General features: G+C 41.0%; 1 protein-coding gene across 4 annotated transcripts in view; it reads right to left on the bottom strand.

Annotated features, from left to right (window-relative positions):
• The window catches only part of TARBP1 (TAR (HIV-1) RNA binding protein 1), an 85,047-nt gene that overhangs the window by 17,790 nt on the left and 49,743 nt on the right, over positions 1-17,514 (bottom strand). For all 4 annotated transcript variants that reach the window (XR_003309614.1, XM_026455100.2, XM_026455102.1 and 1 more), the window contains 4 exons: positions 16,036-16,156; positions 11,102-11,212; positions 8,513-8,662; positions 865-951 (listed from right to left, as the gene is read on the bottom strand). Coding sequence is in view for 3 of the 4 variants with exons in the window: in XM_026455100.2 (XP_026310885.1) it covers positions 865-951; positions 8,513-8,662; positions 11,102-11,212; positions 16,036-16,156 (469 nt within the window). In the remaining variant the exon portion in view is untranslated. The remainder of the gene's footprint in view (positions 1-864; positions 952-8,512; positions 8,663-11,101; positions 11,213-16,035; positions 16,157-17,514) is intronic.

Below are 17,514 nucleotides of genomic sequence, written 5' to 3'. Positions count from 1 at the left end.
ATACATCAGTATAAAAATGATGCTTTCATATACATCAGTGTAAAAGCCCTTAGGTATGCTGGGTCAGATTTAAAAACATACCACTGTTTAAAAACATACCACTGTTTAAAAACTAGAACACTGAAAAATTCTAGGAAAGCTTATTTTCCCTTATATTTTTATGGCACTTTCAACACTTAATAACACTATTTCAATTAAGTTTTCTCCTAGAGTTTATAGTGTATCATTCTTCTCTGTGGATGCAATAATACAGAATCTTATTGCAAATCTTACTGGCAGGTTCTCCTAAATTCTTCAACGGTTGCCATAGTGATTAACCAAAATTAGTTATGATTTCTGCTTATCTGTGTGAGAACTTACTGGGGAAATTGTTCTAAACCTGAGAAACATGAAGCAACTGTACTGCACACTCCAAATGATGCCAGTCATTTTATATCACCTTCAATTACCCAGCAGCTTTTAATAGTCTGGCCCTAACTTTCTTTGCATAAGCATTTGCTAAATAACTACAAAGTCAAAGAATGCAGTAAGGGAAGTCCTGTTTAAAGAATCCTAAGTAACCCTAATCCTAAGAATTATAAATAATTATTAATTTTATCCAAGTATCAACAAAAACTTACCCAGTAATTTGTCTATAAATTTGGTATGTACTCATGCACACCTCAGTGTGTATGCACGTAAATGGGTAATTCCCATTTACTGGGTATTCATGTCTAATACATGTGCACATTAGCGGGGCAGTGGAAAGGAAAGGGAGAAATTGCAAAAATCACAGGAATGCTCCACATATAAAAAACTGGTACGAATATATAAAATTCTTCTTTTATAGTCAAGTTTAAATTCTTACAAACAACTTAAACTCACCTTTTCTGGAATGTTTTGAGTAACAACGTCCAAATGTGATAAAACTGCTAGAAATGTACAAATGCTTGTTTTAAGATTTTCTTCACCCTGAAAAAATAATCAGATAAACAAATATTCATTCAAAGCTTACTGTGAGCCATGCACGTGCGAGGCGCCGTGCTGGACTCTATGAGGGCACAAGACGGGAAGCCGCCTCTTCCCTGGAACAGCCCAGGGTCTGGGTGGGAAGGGGGCTGCAGTGGCAGGCGCAGGACTGAAAGCAGAGGAATAATTTCCTAGAGCCACATGCCAGTGCACAGAAAAATCAGCAGGTCACATACAGTACTGAATAACTCTAAGAACAGCGGGGCTGGGCACAGTGGCTCATGCCTATAATCCCAACACTTTGGGAGGCTGAGGCAGGCAGATCATTTGAGGCCAGAGGTTTGAGATCAGCCTGGCCAACATGGTGAAACGCCGTTGCTACCAAAAAATACAAAAATTTGCTGGGCGTGGTAGTGCACACCTGTAGTCCCAGCTACTGGGGAGGCTGAGGTGGAAGAATTGCCTGAATCTGGGAGGCAGAGGTTGCAGTGAGCTGAGATCCGGCCACTGTACTCCAGCCTGGGCAACAGAGCGAGACTCTGTCTCAAAAAAAAAAAAAAAAAGAAGTACAGTGTGCCCTCTGTATGCGTGGGTTCTGCATCTATGAGTTCAACCACGGATGAAAAATATTCAAATAAATAAAAAATTTAAAAAACAATTAAAAAGTAATACAAATAAAATTTAAAACTGTGTAACAGCGATTTACATTGCATGTACATTGTACTAGACATTGTAAGTAATCTAAGATTATTGAAGTATATGGGAGGATACACGTCAGTTACATGCAAATACTATGCCATTCTAAATAAAGAACTTGAGCATCCTCAGGTTTTGGCATCCATGGGGGGCCTGGAACCAATCACCCAGGGATACCAAGGGTTGATTACAGGTGGCAGAGCCAAGGGCATGCTCACTTCAGGAGAGGCGAGGCCTTCAGGATGGGAAGGACTGGCCTGGAGAAGGAGCAGGAAGGTGAGAGAACAGGTAAGTGAATAAGAACAAAGACACAGAGGCAAACTTAAGGGAAAGGCAGCAAGAGGAGATAAAGCCAGTTTGGCAGGGAGTGACAGAGATAAGGCTCAAAAGCTAAATGGGATTATACTACAGAGGCTTTAAAAAGCTATAGCAAAAAACCTATATAAGACTTAATGAGCTATCTTAGGGAAAGTTTTTCAAAAAGACTGTTCAATTGGAATCTAGAAACTTCTGATTCCAGTTGAAAAAGACTGTTCAACTGGAATCTGAAACTATTATTATTTCGTAATAATAGTGGTTTGGAATAATACATTATTTTAGTGATAATAAACTGATAAATGCCAGATAGATTGGAAAGAAAAGACCATATAAACAGAAGACCAGTTTGGAAACCTCTCCAAGAGGCAAATCAGATGATTATTTAATTCCTTTATTTAATTAACAGTTACTGAATGTCTTCTACATGACAGTTACTATAGAAACAAGTTCCTGTAACTTAAAAATCTACTGGAGAAGAAAAACACCAAATCAGATTAAAATTCTAACTTTAAGCAATACTATTTATGTGCTATGAAAACCTAAAATTAGGGGATCTAAGTACTCGAGGAGGTAACTTCCCTTAAGAATGACCATATAGGCTTGGCGCTATGGCTCATGCCTATAATCCCAGCACTTTGGAAGGCTGAGGCGGGCAGATCACAAGGTCAGGAGTTCAAGACTAGCCTGGCCAATATGGTGAAACCCCGTCTTTACTGAAAATACAAAACTTAGCTGGTTGTGGTGGCGGGCACCTGTAATGCCAGCTACTCGGGAGGGTGAGGCAGGGGAATCATTTGAACCCTCAAGACGGAGGTTGCAGTGAGCCAAGATCGCACCACTGCACTCCAGCCTGGGCGACAGCAAGATTCCATCTCAAATAGTAATAGTAATAATAATAATAATAATAATAATAACGACAATATGGGCCAGGTACAGTGGCTCATGACCAGCCCAGGCAACAGAACAAGACCTCATCTCTATAAAAAATTAAAAAAAAAAAAAAAAATTGGCCACGCATGGTGGCATGTGCTTGTAGTCCCAGCTACTCAGGAGGCTGAGGCGGGAAGATTATTTGAGCCCAGTCGTTCAAGGCTGCAGTGATCTATAATCACCTGGGTGACAGAGCAAGACTCTGTCTCAAAGACAAAAAAAAAGAAGACACATGAACTGAGATGTGAAGGAAGAGAGAGTTATCTAGATAAAGAGAAGAAAGAAGACCGTTTTGTGTAAAGGGCACAACATGTGCGATAGCCTGAAACCAAAAGGACTAGTGATAAGCAGGAAATACTGAAAAGGTCAGTGTGGTACTCAGTTATCTCGGGTGACCCCCAGTCAACCAACCCTCCCTACGCATAACCGATGCAGGCCCCTTCCACCCCAGCAGGGATGGTCATGTGATTTGCTCTGGCCAATGAACATCAGCAAGCCTGATGCACCCATCAGGACATGTGCCCCCCCCAGCCCCGTCGGCGGAACGCTCATTCTTGGAGAACTGAAGATAAAGAGGTCCAGCTACCGTCCTGGAGACACGGAGCGGGAGCGATGCCCAGTCACCAGAGCTGCTCCTGCCATTGCAGCTGAGGTGACAAATATGTGAGCGAAGGAGCCATTTGTAAGTCCCAGCCCCAGCAGACATCACAAGGAGCAACACTGCCCAGCCAGGCCCAGACAACACACACATCACGAAAAAAACCAAAACACTGTTTAGGCTGGGCGCGGTGGCTCACGTCTGTAATCCCAGCACTCTGGGAGGCCAAGGCGGGCGCATCACTTGAGGTCAGGAGTTTGAGACCAGCCTGGCCAACATGATGAAACCCCATCTGTACTAAAAATATAAAAATTATTTAGCCAGGTATGGTGGCGGGCACCTGTAATCCCAGCTACTCAGGAGGCTGAAGCAGGAGAATCACTTGAACCCGGGAGGCAGAGGTTGCAGTGAGCCGAGATTGTGCCATTGTACTCCAGCCTGGGCAACAAGAACAAAATTCTGTCTCAAAACAAAACAAAACAAAAAATATTGTTTATACCGCTAAGCTTTGGAGAGTTCTAGCAATGGAAAACAGACAATCAGTGTACCTCGTGTAGTAAACTGAGAATGGACCACACAGAGACTAGAGAGGAAAGAGGCCTAAGATCATACAAGCCTTACAGGACACTCCGAGGAGCGTAGTCTTCATCCTGAGAAGACATAAGACACTGTCTTTAGCCGGCGGGGTCACCTGTTGAAATTCTCACCGTGGAAACCCTGCCGGGGCTTCAGGGTGGAGAGCAGATGGAAACAGAGCCAAGAGTGGATGTAGGCAGCCCAGTGAGGGAACCACTGCAAGGGATGACAGCAGTGTAGACTGAGATACAATGGCAGAGATAGACAAGAGAGAACTCAGAAATATTCTGGCAGAAAGATCAGGACCTGGTCATGAATCAGACACAGAGCATGGAAAGTGTCAAGGTTTCTGGTTTGTGCAACTGTATAGATAGCGGTGGTATTCACTAGAGTAGGAAGAAGCTCAGGTTTGAGGGAAACAATAAGGCACTCAGTATTAGACATCTACGTTTTAGATGATTCAGTCTAAGGGAAAATCATCTACAAGGGAAACGTCTACAGCAAGGGTCAGAAAACTTGTTCTGTAAAGTGCCAAGCAATAGATAAAAACATGGCTTTGCGGGCCACACAGTCTGTTGCAATTGTTCAACTCTGCCACGTTAGCACAAACACAGCCACAGACAATATGAAAATGCATGGGCATGGCTGTGTTCCAATATAACTCTGCCAGGCCAAATCTGGCTATAGCTTGCCAACCCTTGATCTAGAGTCGGGAAGACGTGTGGCATACAAATACAAATGAGTAAGTCATTCACATTAGGCAGTATGTGAATCCACAACATAGATAAGACTGACTATAAAAATAAGAAAATAAAAAAAAAAGCCTAGCCCCAGAGAAGCACCACCATTTAAGAGGTGGGCAGGGAAGGAAAAGCCTGGAAAGGACACAGAAGAGAGGGCAGGAGGGACCAAAAAAGTGTGTGTCACTAGAACCAAGAATAAGAAAATGGTCAGCAGCACACATGTGGCTGACAGAAGACGACGAAGGCTGACCACTGACTCGTGGAGGTCACTCTTGACCCCTGCAACAGTGTCTTCTGAGAAGTGACTGAACTGGAAGTTGGTCTACCATGGATTCAAGTGTGGGTTGGGGAGGATGTGAAAAAATAAGGCTGGGTGTAGTAGCTCACGCCTGTAATCCCAGGACTTTGGGAGGCCAAGGCGGGCAGATCACCTGAGGTCAGGAGTTCAAGACCAGCCTGGCCAACATGGTAAAACCCAGTCTCTACTAAAAATACAAAAATTAGTCGGGCGTGGTGGCACACACCTGTAGTCCCAGCTACTCAGGAGGCTGAGGCAGGAAAATTGCTTAAAGCTGGGAGGCGGAGGTTGCAGTGAGCCGAGATCGCACCAGCCTGGGTGACAGAGCGAGACTCCATCTCAAAAAAATAAATAAAATAAGTAAATTTTAAAAAGTAATAAAACTCTGGAACACAGGCACCTCTTTCAGGAAGTCTGACCATGAAATAGCAGAGAGCCAGGGTGATTAGAGGAGAGGGACGAGAAAATAGCCGGTATAAATATCCACAGAAAATGGATGCAACTCAAGCCTGTTGAAAAGCCAATGGGACCACTTGGTTAAGGCGAGACTGCGGATAGAAGACAGGCTGATAGCAACAAATGCCTAAGACGACAGGCAGGAAGAGGGCCAAAGACCCAGTGGAAGAATTACTGTGGCACTGGAGAAGATTCTACTTCTTTACGGTAAAAGGAAGGAAGAAATCTCAGATGGATACTGACGTAGGCAGATTTGTCTGATTGCTCTTGAGAAGATATAAATATTCTTACATGGCAACTGTTATTTTTCTCTAAAAAATAAAGGGTAAGGTAAATTGCTTTGAATAAGGGAAGAAAAGGGTGTAGTGGACAACGGCCCCTTTCTTTGATATCTATCCTGAATCCCCTTCCAAGTTTAGGGAATTCTTCCATCTTATGAGTGTTGGGGGACACTGAAAAAATGCCAGATATTCATCTTCCCAGCCTCCTTGCCACTAACAAGAAGGCACTTGACCTGGTTCCAAAGACCCCAATTCTGATTTCTAAACTGAGAACTTTTACAACTTAGAGGAGTAGAGCTCACAGAAAACCCTCCTCCGCTGCAGGCCGCAGAGACAGCAGGCAAGGCCCTGCTGAAGGCACCGTGTGTCCAGGGAACCAGCTCTGTCTAGCCTGCCTGTGGCTGCAGTTCTGGAGGCCACTGAGCCTCCCCTGTTCCCGCCAATTTTCCAGGTCTGATTCTGTAGCTTTCCCGGCTTTCTGTAAGCTACCTACTACCCCGCTCTTCCCCACTACCTTTTTTGAATCCCGTTTTGATTCCATCAGCAAAAGCTTCCTTTGCCTACACCAAAAACTCTGACTCATGTCCACAGGTAAAATCAGATTCGAAGAGAATATACAAGGCCTAATGACAAGTGAGAGGCTGAGCTAAGCAAATAAAAGTAACAACTGGCACTACTGTGGAGGGGAGCACCAGGAAGTTTTGGGGGAACACCAGAACCAACCTGCCCTTTGTGAGAATTCCTGGGGCGGTGCTAACCCATTTGAGAGTTGACATGAACAAACTACATTAATAAGGCTATGGATCTAAAAATCAATTCAAGGAAAAATAACAGAATCTGTTTCTTCATTATAGGAACATGAAGATGAGCCAGAGGAGCATGGGAAGAGGTGAAAATTTTGAGACAGAGTCTCACTTTGATGCCATCTGGAGTGCAGTGGAGCCATCTCGGCTCATTGCAACCTCTGCCTCGCTGGGTTCAAGCTATTCTCCTGCCTCAGCCTCCCAAGTAGCTGGGACCACAGGCGTGCACCCACCCCACCTGGCTAATTTGTGTATTTTTAGTAAAGACGGGTTTTCACCATGTTGGTCAGGCTGGTCTCAAACTCCTGACCTCAAGTAATTCTCCCGCCTCAGTCTCTAAAAGAGTTGGGATTACAGGCATGAGCCGCCACGCCTGGCCAAAGCATTGTTATTTCTTAGTGGTGTGACGACTGACTTCATCATTGTTTTCTTCATCAGGGTAAAAACCCCAACCTGTCTTTGGGGATTATTGTTAGGCTGCTGTTTCTGCTGCTTATGGTGACACCCAGGTTTTAAGCTAGGAGACCGGGAGAATGAAAGACATCAGAAAGGGGAGCCAATTTTAGAGCCGGATGCTATCACCAGTTTAGTTTAACACAGAGTGAAGTCTGGTGATTATGGAAAGGCCGTGCAGGTAGCTAGAGAAGTAGGGACCGGCAGAGATGGGCTTTAGTATGCTAAGGGAGCACAGAAAGAGAAGCGGACGGGCTAACCAGCAACTCTTCAGATAAAACCAAGCATAAGGGTTGGGAGAGAGAAGGAAACGTGAAAGAAATAGAGAAGTTATCAGCACAACAGGAAGGGAATTATGAAGTTGACCGCAGTGTGAGGATCAGCTGTGGAGAAAGCCACCACCAACGCGAAGGCGTGAAATTAAAGTGGGGAGTATGGAGGAAAAGAGAAAGGTTGTCTGCAGCTCAGATGAAATCCCTGAATGCTCACTGTTGAAAATGGAGTGGACCGCAGTGATCTGAGGAAGGCAAAGATCACACATTGAAGTTTAACAGTAAAGAAAGGAAGACACTAGATGAGAGCTGGGTGGAGGAAAAGTCAACAGAGCAAGCGTGAAGAATTTGGTGAGGTCCCAAAGGAGACACAAATAGGTCACAGGGGATAGATGTGAAAAAAGAATAAGGATATCTCTCCTGAAATAGGAAGAAATGGAGAAAGAGATATTTTGAGGAAGTCACCTCCATTTTCACACAAAGTAGAAGACAAGATCATCTATTATGAAAGGGAAAGGTGAATTTGGGAACCAAAAGAAAACATTCAAGATTTAGAACTGATACTCAGAAACAATTTGCTATTTGTCAGGAAGCCAGCAATGATAAACTCTATCACTAATTTTAGTATCGATTCCTTAAAAAGGATTTTCAATATATGAGAAATGTTGGAAAGCAATTAGGGGAGTATGTGAGGGTACAGATGAAATAAGAAAGGAAATGAACTGATATTACTTCTATTCTTTCTACTTTGATTACCTTTGAAATCTCCCAAAACCTTTTTTTTTTAATTTTAAGGAATGCAATGAATTCCTCATCATTCATATTTCTAAGATCAAAGACATTGCTTGGTAAATAAGAATACAGAAGGCACCTATTTCCCTTACTTCTTAATGACAAATGCCCTTTCCATCTTCATTTTGTTGCATATAAAGCTCTCAAATAAAAACTATGAAATACTCAAAATGAATGCCAGGGATTTCGGTCTTCTGAGTTAATTCAGATCTTGCAAAACATAACTTATGATGTCAATACATTAGGGCAACTGAGAATCAAAAACAACTATTTAAGTGAAACAAATCCCCCAGCATTGTCAAAATCATTTCTTAGTTTAAAAAAATATTTAAAATGTTCTTTACTTACATAAGAAAAACAATCCCAGAACTTTGGAAGAAATTGAGGGAATTTGTGAAGAATCAATATAATAATCCATTCTATAAAATATTTTATGGATGCTTGATTGTTGGTGAAACCAGCCTGGAAAATCCTGTCAATAATTCCATTCAAGAAATTCTGAGAAAAAAAGTTCAGAATTAAACAGTTAGAGTTATTCATTTTAATTTAAAAATAGTCTCCATTTAAAATAAAATAGCTTAAAGTTTTTATCATGTTATTTATTGAATCTACAACTCTCTGAGCAAAGACTCTAAAAACTACTGATTAAAATATAATGATGAAGTACCTTCATTCAGTACTTTATAATTTACCTGGACATCAGTTCTATCTATAAGGAAGATTATTCATACCTGTGTTTTTGCAGGGAAAGCAAAAGACTCAGAAAAGCTGAAAAACCTTCCCAAAGTCACATACCTAGTAAGTCGAAGAATTCAGGTTCAAATCAAGATCTCCCAAGATGCCGGGGCTTAAAACTTGTAATAAGGGATGGTCCAGAGACTGAAGTCAGCAGGTGGGAAACAGCATCCCAGATGGGCAGGTCTCAGGCCACTGAGCCCTCTGTTCAGGCTCCTCGTCCTCCTGCCCTCATGGTCTGTGTGGCCCCACAACTACTGCACTGTTCTCTGGCTAAGACCTTGAGCTCCAAAATCATCCCTCCCCCTTCCACCCTCTCCTCTTCAAAACTGCATTTCTATCTAGGGGACGGAACCTATCTCAGTAGCAGATGAAAAACAATACCTACTTATATAAGCGTATAAAAGTAGTATGCAGGGCTGGGCGCGGTGGCTCACATCTGTAATCCCAGCACTTTGGGAGGCCGAGGCGGACGGATCACCAGGTCAGGAGATGGATCCTGGCTAACACAGTGAAACCCCGTCTCTACTAAAAATACAAAAAATTAGCCCGGCGTGATGGTGGGCGCCTGCAGGCCCAGCTACTGGGGAGGTTGAGCCAGGAGAATGGCGTGAACCCGGGAGGCGGAGCTTGCAGTGAACTGAGATCCGGCCACTGTACTCCAGCCTGGGCGACAGAGCGAGACTCCGTCTCAAAAAAAAAAAAAAAAAGTAATAGGTATTATGTACAAAAGAAGAAAAATCTATCTTACAAGAACTTCTACTTGGTAAAAAAAAAAAGAGCAGAAGGACTCATTTGAAGCCCTGAGATAGTAAAGTAGAGCATGAATTTTGTAGTTAGGCTTGATTTTGAATTCCACCTCTATCCTTCACCACTAGCTGTGTTACCTCTCACACAGGACATCTGACCTCTCTCAACTGCAGTGCTCTTGGAGGCAAAATGAGAACATGTATGGCCTACCTTGGAAGACTATTATGAAGATTAAACAAAACCGTAAGATATAACAGTTTACAACTCTGAGCCCCATAACAGACTGCTAGGTTTCCTTTTCCTTGCAGGTGTGCATGCTCAGGCATTTCCCCACCCTCTCCAACATTACCCTTCTCTCTAGGAGGCCTTCTCCATTCTAAGAAAAACATGTTCTCAGTAATCTAGTTGAGCATTTCTAAAATGTTTCTTTTTTAATGCATCCTTATGTTTAATGACATACTTTAAATCAAATAATACAAAAAGACCTATGATGAAAAATAGCAACCTTCCCCACCCCCCACATCCATCAAAACTACTCCCCGGAAGCAATTCTTTTAGCTATTTCCTCTTAAATTATTCCAAATAGTTTTATTTGAATATACTTACATACTTACACTGTTACTAAAATGTTTCTCTCTCACAGATATAAGACTTCATAAGATTGTAAAGAAAGAGGCTAGTATATATATATATATTTTTTAATTCTCTCACACACTTAAAAGAAGGTAGGGAGGATAGTAGGAAATTTTAATGTCTGAAGGATGTTTTTTGCATAGAAAAATGTTTTTAAAAACTGCATGAGTCATATACCATCACTTTCTCATAATGATAATCTATTTTCTCAATAGGAATATTAAAAAAAGATGGTCAGAAAAATCAGATTGTCCATTCAACTGTTTCTTGCCTCCTCAGGGAAGAGAAAAGATAACTTTGGATAAAGATACTTTGTTGTAAGAGACTTGGCCTTTACCTTAGCTGGTTTATGTCATCACACTATTCATGAAGTTAAGGGCAAGGAAACCCACCATGTGAAACATTATTCCCATCCCAAACGATACAATTTGTCTGGTTTCTACAGTACAGATAATCCAAAATAGTAACACTCCAAAATAACGTACCTACAGAAAATTAGGAGTTAAGTATTTGCATTTTCTAATCAAATGGCAAATCGGACTTAGTTAAACAGTTAAAATGTCACATTAAAATACCGAAGGGAAAAAATATTAAATGGGGCCATGTAAACCAACTTCTAACTTATTTCTGCAATACCTAATTGCCTTGGTATTCTCTCTGTTAATAAAAACTTTTGAATAACTTCAATGTGAAGAACTGAAGTATAAATTTTAAACATTATCTTTTTCAATTTTAAAACGCTATATGACAGTTTCTGCAAAATAGTTCAGTCATGAAATCATATGCTTCAAAGGTACAACTATAATAAAAATCTGATACCTGATCGAGTCTAGGGAAAAGTACAAGCAGAGTCTGCCAGACGCGGTTTTTCACTCTGTGCTGCAGAGAATTCACATAGTAGCGTTTTTTGGACTTGGACACGAATTCATCCTGGAAAGGAGAAGGGAGGGAGTCAATATTAAATTATCTGTTGAACTAGTAATTAATGAAAAAAATCAATGACAACTTGAAATGTAAGAGGCTTAAATTAGGTGCAGGGGCTTTTTGTCCCCCTAAAAAGCAGTTAAGAGGATGAGAAAAAGAATTGCACCTTAAAATATTTCAAACATTGACATTTTGGGCTGAATGATTAAGAAAAATAAAAAATTTTTTAAAATAAAACACTTCAAACACTGAACTTAGTTGCTTTTGTTTAACTTATGTGTTTTTTTTTTTGGTTTTTCTCTTTTTTGAGGTGGAGTCTCACTCTGTTGCCCAGGCTGGAGTGCAATGGCGTGATCTTGGCTCACTGCAACCTCTGCCTCCCAGGTTCCAGCAATTCTCCTGCCTCAGCCTCCTGAGTAGCTGGGATTACAGGCACCCGCCACCACGCCCGGCTAACTTTCGTATTTTTAGTAGAGATGGGGTTTCACCATGTTGGCCAGGCTGGCCTGGAGCTCCTGACCTCAGGTGATTCGCCTACCCCAGCCTCCCAAAGTGCTGGGATTACAGGCATGAGCCATGGCGCCTGGCTATGTGTTTTTAAAATTAGAAGAGGGGCCAAAAAACTGGGAGCTATGGGTTCCAGGGGTGAGAAGAGATTGAGATACTGGACATACATTGCCACATACTACCATGTACCTCACAGGCACGTCTCACCTTGTGCCCCCGTGTGATATTCACATTTGGAATACTGGTATCTACAATCTGATGCAAACACCACGAAGAAAGAAGCCACCCCAGTACGAGACAGTGCGAGGCATCTCTAGGCATGATGTGTCTCTAGACACAAGAAAATGGCAGCACTGAGCCTTTCGTAGTAGCAGAGGGCTCTCCCCGGCTTTTCATGGCTTGTGCCACCTAAATTCAGCCAGCTGCAAGATTTGCTTTTATTACCGTAACTGTTAGTGCTTTGGGCCATAAAGCAAGATGGCACTGAAGAGTGTATCAACATACTCAAATGGCTTAAAGGTGAAAAGGCATTCACCACCTCCAAAACCATTTTCACATAATGTAGATGATCCTCTTCTATTTTGTAACTTCTCTGACCTTTTTCTTCCATAATCTCATTCTCTGCATTTTAGTGTATATAAAGTTTCATGTCAATAGCTAAATTAATATAGATTTTAATGATTCCCAATGATGTTTAACATCTTATAATCTCTATATAATTTCTGTTAAGAAATTTTCTTCTGATATAGGTGTGTTTAAGTTTCATATACTGCTCAAACTCAATGCAACTAAAAATGGAATCAGCAGGGTGGATCACTCATGCATTCAGGACAAGCATCTTCATGTCAAGAAAGCTGCCCTTAGGACCTCACCAAGTCACCATCCTCAATTGGAAGTTGAGAATTCTAAAATTCCCTTCAGCTCAAAATCTTCTGTCCTTCTACTTGTTCCACTCACTGTGCTCCTTTACTCAGAATATCTTTTCTCTCTTAGTCTGTTTAACTCGTGGCCGGGTACTAAAAGAAATTAAAAGTCACCAGCCACAACTGACTTCATTAAAAATATGTATTCCACACAATGGAGTACTATTCAGCCATAAAAAAGAATGAGATCCTGTCATCTGCAACAATATGGATGGAACTGAAGGTCATTATGTTCAGTGAAATGAGTCAGGCACAAAAAGACAAACTTTGCATATTTTCACTTATTTGTGGCAGCTAAAAAATAAAACAATTGAACTCATGGAGACAGAAAATAGAACGATGGTTGCCACAGAGGCTGGGGGGGTAGTGGTGGTAGGGGGAAGGTGTGGGGATGGCTAATGAGTATAAAAATATACTTAGAATGAATAAGATCTAGTATTTGATAGTACAACAGGGTGACTACAGTCTACAGTAAGTTATTGTACATTTTAAAATAACTAAGAGTATAACTGGATTGTTTGTAACATAAAGGATAAATGCTTGAGGTGACAGATATCTCATTTACCTGATGTAATTATTACATACTGTATACCTATATCAAAATATCTCATATACCTATAAATATATACACCTACCATAGACCCACAAAAATTAAAAATTTAACAATATGCATTCCAGCTATTTCTGGGCCTTCATGATTGCTAGACCAGTAGTTCTTAAACTGTATCAGCTCCAGAATCACAAGGACTCATTAAAACAGCCTGCTGGGCACCACCCCCAGAGCTTCTGATTCAGTAGACTGGGGCAGGGCCTAGGAATATGCATTTCTAACAAGTTCCCCAGGGATGCTGTCGCTGCTGATCCAGAGACCACACTTTAAGAATTACTGCGCTAGACAAGCATTTTGCTTTTTCAAGTCTGTTTTCCAAAGCAGCTGCACTGTTTTGTATTCCTATTAGCAACGCATGAGGATTCCAGTTTTGCTACATCCTCACCAATGCTCATCATTTTTAATTTGTTTTCTTAACAGCCATCCCAGTGGGTATGAGTGGCTAGTATTTTGCCTGTGTGATTATTGCTGGCCTCTCCCTAACTGTCATTTTTCTCTCTCTACTGGATGGAAATTTCCTTCAACATAGAAACATGCTCTAATTATCTCCCATCTCTAAAAAGCCCCCTCTTTAACTCCAGGTTCCGTTCCAGGAACGACTCCTTTTATTCCCTTCATACCCTTTCTAGGGTAAACTCCTAAGAGAGTCCATACTCACCGTCTCCACTCGCTCAACTCCCGTTTTCTTCTGAACTGGTTCTATTAGGTTCTCATCCCAGCAGTTCACTGAAATGCCTTTGTGGAGGTGACCGAGACAGCTGAAGCCAATGGCCAGCCTGTGGCCTCCTCGTCCTCCATGCAGCACTTCCTTTCCTCACTTGGTCTCCGGACAGTGTCCCCTCCTGGGATCCTCATTAATTCATCCAGAGCTCAGCCCAAATGTCACCTGATTAGACCTTCCTGACCTTTTTAGACCTTTTTTTTCTGAATTTTGTTTCCTTTTTTAGAGAGGTAGTCTCACTCACTGTGTTGCCCAGGCTGGTTTCAAACCACTGACCTCAAGCAATCCTCCTGCCTCGGCCTCCCAAAGTGCTAGAACTACAGGCATGAGCCACCATACGTAGCCCTGACCCGCTATCTAAATAGTTAAATACATAACATGTATTTTTGTTCTGATAGAATTCCCATACCCAGCTCCCATCACTTTAAACTCTACTCATCTTTTAGAAAACCAGTAACATACTATTTCCTCTGGGACATCTTCCTTGACTCCAATGCTACAGAGAGGGAATTGCTGCATAAAACTATCTCCAAGGTTTTATATAATAAAGCTGATGTGCTGCCTTCAGAAAAACAGAAGTACGATGAACACTCCTGTTTTAACAGAGGGACTGATATGAGTTTGGTAGTCATCCATATGTCCACACCAAGGTCAGAAAGGTAACTGTATCTGTCATTTAAACACACATGGGGAACAGAGCACCATGCTCAACTCTTCCCCTTCCTATTTAACTTGTCCCCAGATTTATTAAACCTGTTCTTCAGACACTATAATGTTCATTTAGAAATGATTTAGCAGGCTCAAAAACAACCTAGCTGGATTGTTTTTATCTGAATAAATAAGGAATTTTCATCAATCTTAGACAAACATCACACACCCAGATCTAGAAATAACAATACATTACAATGGAAGCAAATCCTGGGGTAATCTTTCACGGGTTCTCAAATCACAGCAATCAATTCCTAACATTTGAGGCTATTTTCTCAGTTTTTACTTTTTCATTCCATTTCTTACAGAAAGCAACGTATGAATATAGCACTGAAGACATAACTGGGGCCAAGCACAGTACCTCACACCTCTAATCCCAGCACCTTGGAAGGCCAAGGCAAGAGGATCACTTGAGGCCAGGAGTTCGAGACCAGCCTGGCCAATACGGTGAAACCCTGTCTCTACTAAAAATACAAAAATTAGGCCAGGTGCGTGGCTCATGCCTGTAGTCCCAGCACTTTAGGAGGCCAAGGCAGGGTGGATCACCTGAGGTCAGGAGTTGGAGACCAGCCTGACCAACATGGAGAAGCCCCATCTCTACTAAAAATACAAAATTAGCTGCGCGTGGTGGCGCATGCCTGTAATCCCAGCTACTCGGGCGGCTGAGGCAGGAGAATCGCTTGAACCCGGAAGGCAGAGGTTGCAATGAGCCGAGATCATGCCTTTGCACTCCAGCCTGGGCACTGAGCGAAACTCTGTCTCAAAAAAAAAAAAAAAAAATTAGCTGGGCATAGTGGTGGGCGCACCTATAATCCCAGCTACTCGGGTTGCTGAGGCAGGACAATCACTTGAACCTGGGAGGTGGAGGCTGCAGTGAGCCGAGATCCAAGATATGCCATTGCACTCCAGCCTGGAAGACAGAGCAAGACTCTGTCTCAAAAAAAGAAAAAACAAACAAAAAACATAACCGGGTTTGACTGGCACTGGAAAATACAGAGTAAAGTACAGATGGTACAGGAAAAACACTACCATTATTGTTCTCTAAAACCAAACTTAAGTTGGACAATTACTAACCAAGATATTTTTTTCTTTTTGTAGAGACAAGGTCTCACTATGTTGCCCCAGCTGGTGCAAACTTGTGGCCTCAAGCAATTCTGCTGCCTCGTCCTCCCAAAGTGATAGGATTACAGGCGTGAGCCACAGTGTGACCTAATCGAGACTGAATTAAAAATACAGAACATAAACTTTGTGTTTTCTCCTGACAAAAGATATTTAGAAGTAAATATTCTAGCAACATAAAGAGCAAATGTTGATCTCCGATTGTTAAAAACAAAGATAATTTAAAGTAAAATACACTTACTTTATCTAATAGCTTGATTGCAAGATCTTCCATAAACAACTTATGGGACATATTGGAGCCATCTAATAAACACAGGAATTTGATGGCACAAATTCTCACATAATGGTCTTCTCTCTTAGTACTAAAAAGAGTAAATGATAAATTATGTTAATACATTTTGAAAACAGAAAGATAACATCAAATATTAGTTTCAAATATCATTACATGATGAAAACCTCTCAAAAGTTTTCTAAAGTTAAGTAGGTCCATACTTAATGACAATACTTCTTAATTTAGAATAGATAACAGCAGATAACAAATGAATGTATTACAAGAAGGGTCTATACAGAAAGTATGAATGAGCACAAATTCATCCAGATTTCTGGAGAATCAATGCACATGCTGCTGAACATCTGTGGACAAAACAGATCACAGCTCATGAGCCTGTCCCTGAAAGAGGACCACAGATACCTCCATTCACTCAGGGGCATGAATACGCATCAAACACGTCAATGGCCTGTCTCTACCACGCACTATCAGCGCACATTCTCCAACTGAGTTGAGGGGCAAACTCGGGAAGCACTGTGTGCTCTCAACGCCCGGCATTTTCAGTAGCCAAATGTGGAAAGATAAATTAAGTGAAATTGTTAGTATGTTCACATTCCATGATAATTGTTATAATGTGAATAAATATTTTAATTTAACAACAAAGCAACTGTCTAGTAGAAATCACAATCAAATTATTTGGCAACCACCAACTAGAAAAAGTCACTTTTATTGCCACACTAAGCCAGCCAAGAAAAAATAACTAAAAACAATGAAAAAAATGTATATATTTAATGAGGAGTGACAGATGATTTAAAACGTAGTTAGGACTTTCAGAATAATAAATACTTTATGACTAAATATTATAATCATTTGATGTCCTAAACTCTAAAATTAGAGTGAATGATACAATGCTATTTTAATCTTCTTTATAAACACACATACACATTTTTGAAAGCCATGTGAAAAAAATAAAACTTGAAAAAAAGCTACTTGACAAGCTCCAAAAAAATTAATTCAGTGGTTAGACAAAAATTGTCTTTTCCCAGAAATCAAAACTTTAGGGCCTATCCCCACACTTATTGAGTTGCACACATTAACTATGTACAGCTTTTTACATGTCAATCATACCTCAATAAAGAGTTTTTAAAAAACCAAAAAATTTTAGTCTGTTCCAAGAGTAATTCTATTTTTGTGTGTAACATACCAACTTATTAAGTGGTGAATTTTAATTTCATATTAAACTTTACGCCAAAAAAAGGACTGGAGAATAAAGTGTCTATGCTAATGATCATCCCACTCCGCAGAAGAAAGACAGGGGCTTTAAGCTCTCCACAGTCATTTCCTTGTTTATGCTGGACTCTGCACTAAACATTTTTAAAGTTTTATCAAATTCTAGTGAATACTGAAAGATGTAAAGGCAATATATTAGCAAGGCACTATAATTTCTATCAT

Source organism: Piliocolobus tephrosceles, chromosome 1, assembly GCF_002776525.5.
Source record: "Piliocolobus tephrosceles isolate RC106 chromosome 1, ASM277652v3, whole genome shotgun sequence".
Classification (NCBI taxonomy): domain Eukaryota; kingdom Metazoa; phylum Chordata; class Mammalia; order Primates; family Cercopithecidae; genus Piliocolobus; species Piliocolobus tephrosceles.
Note: the sequence above shows the minus strand (reverse complement) of the source record. Positions and strands in the feature narration are given on the sequence as shown.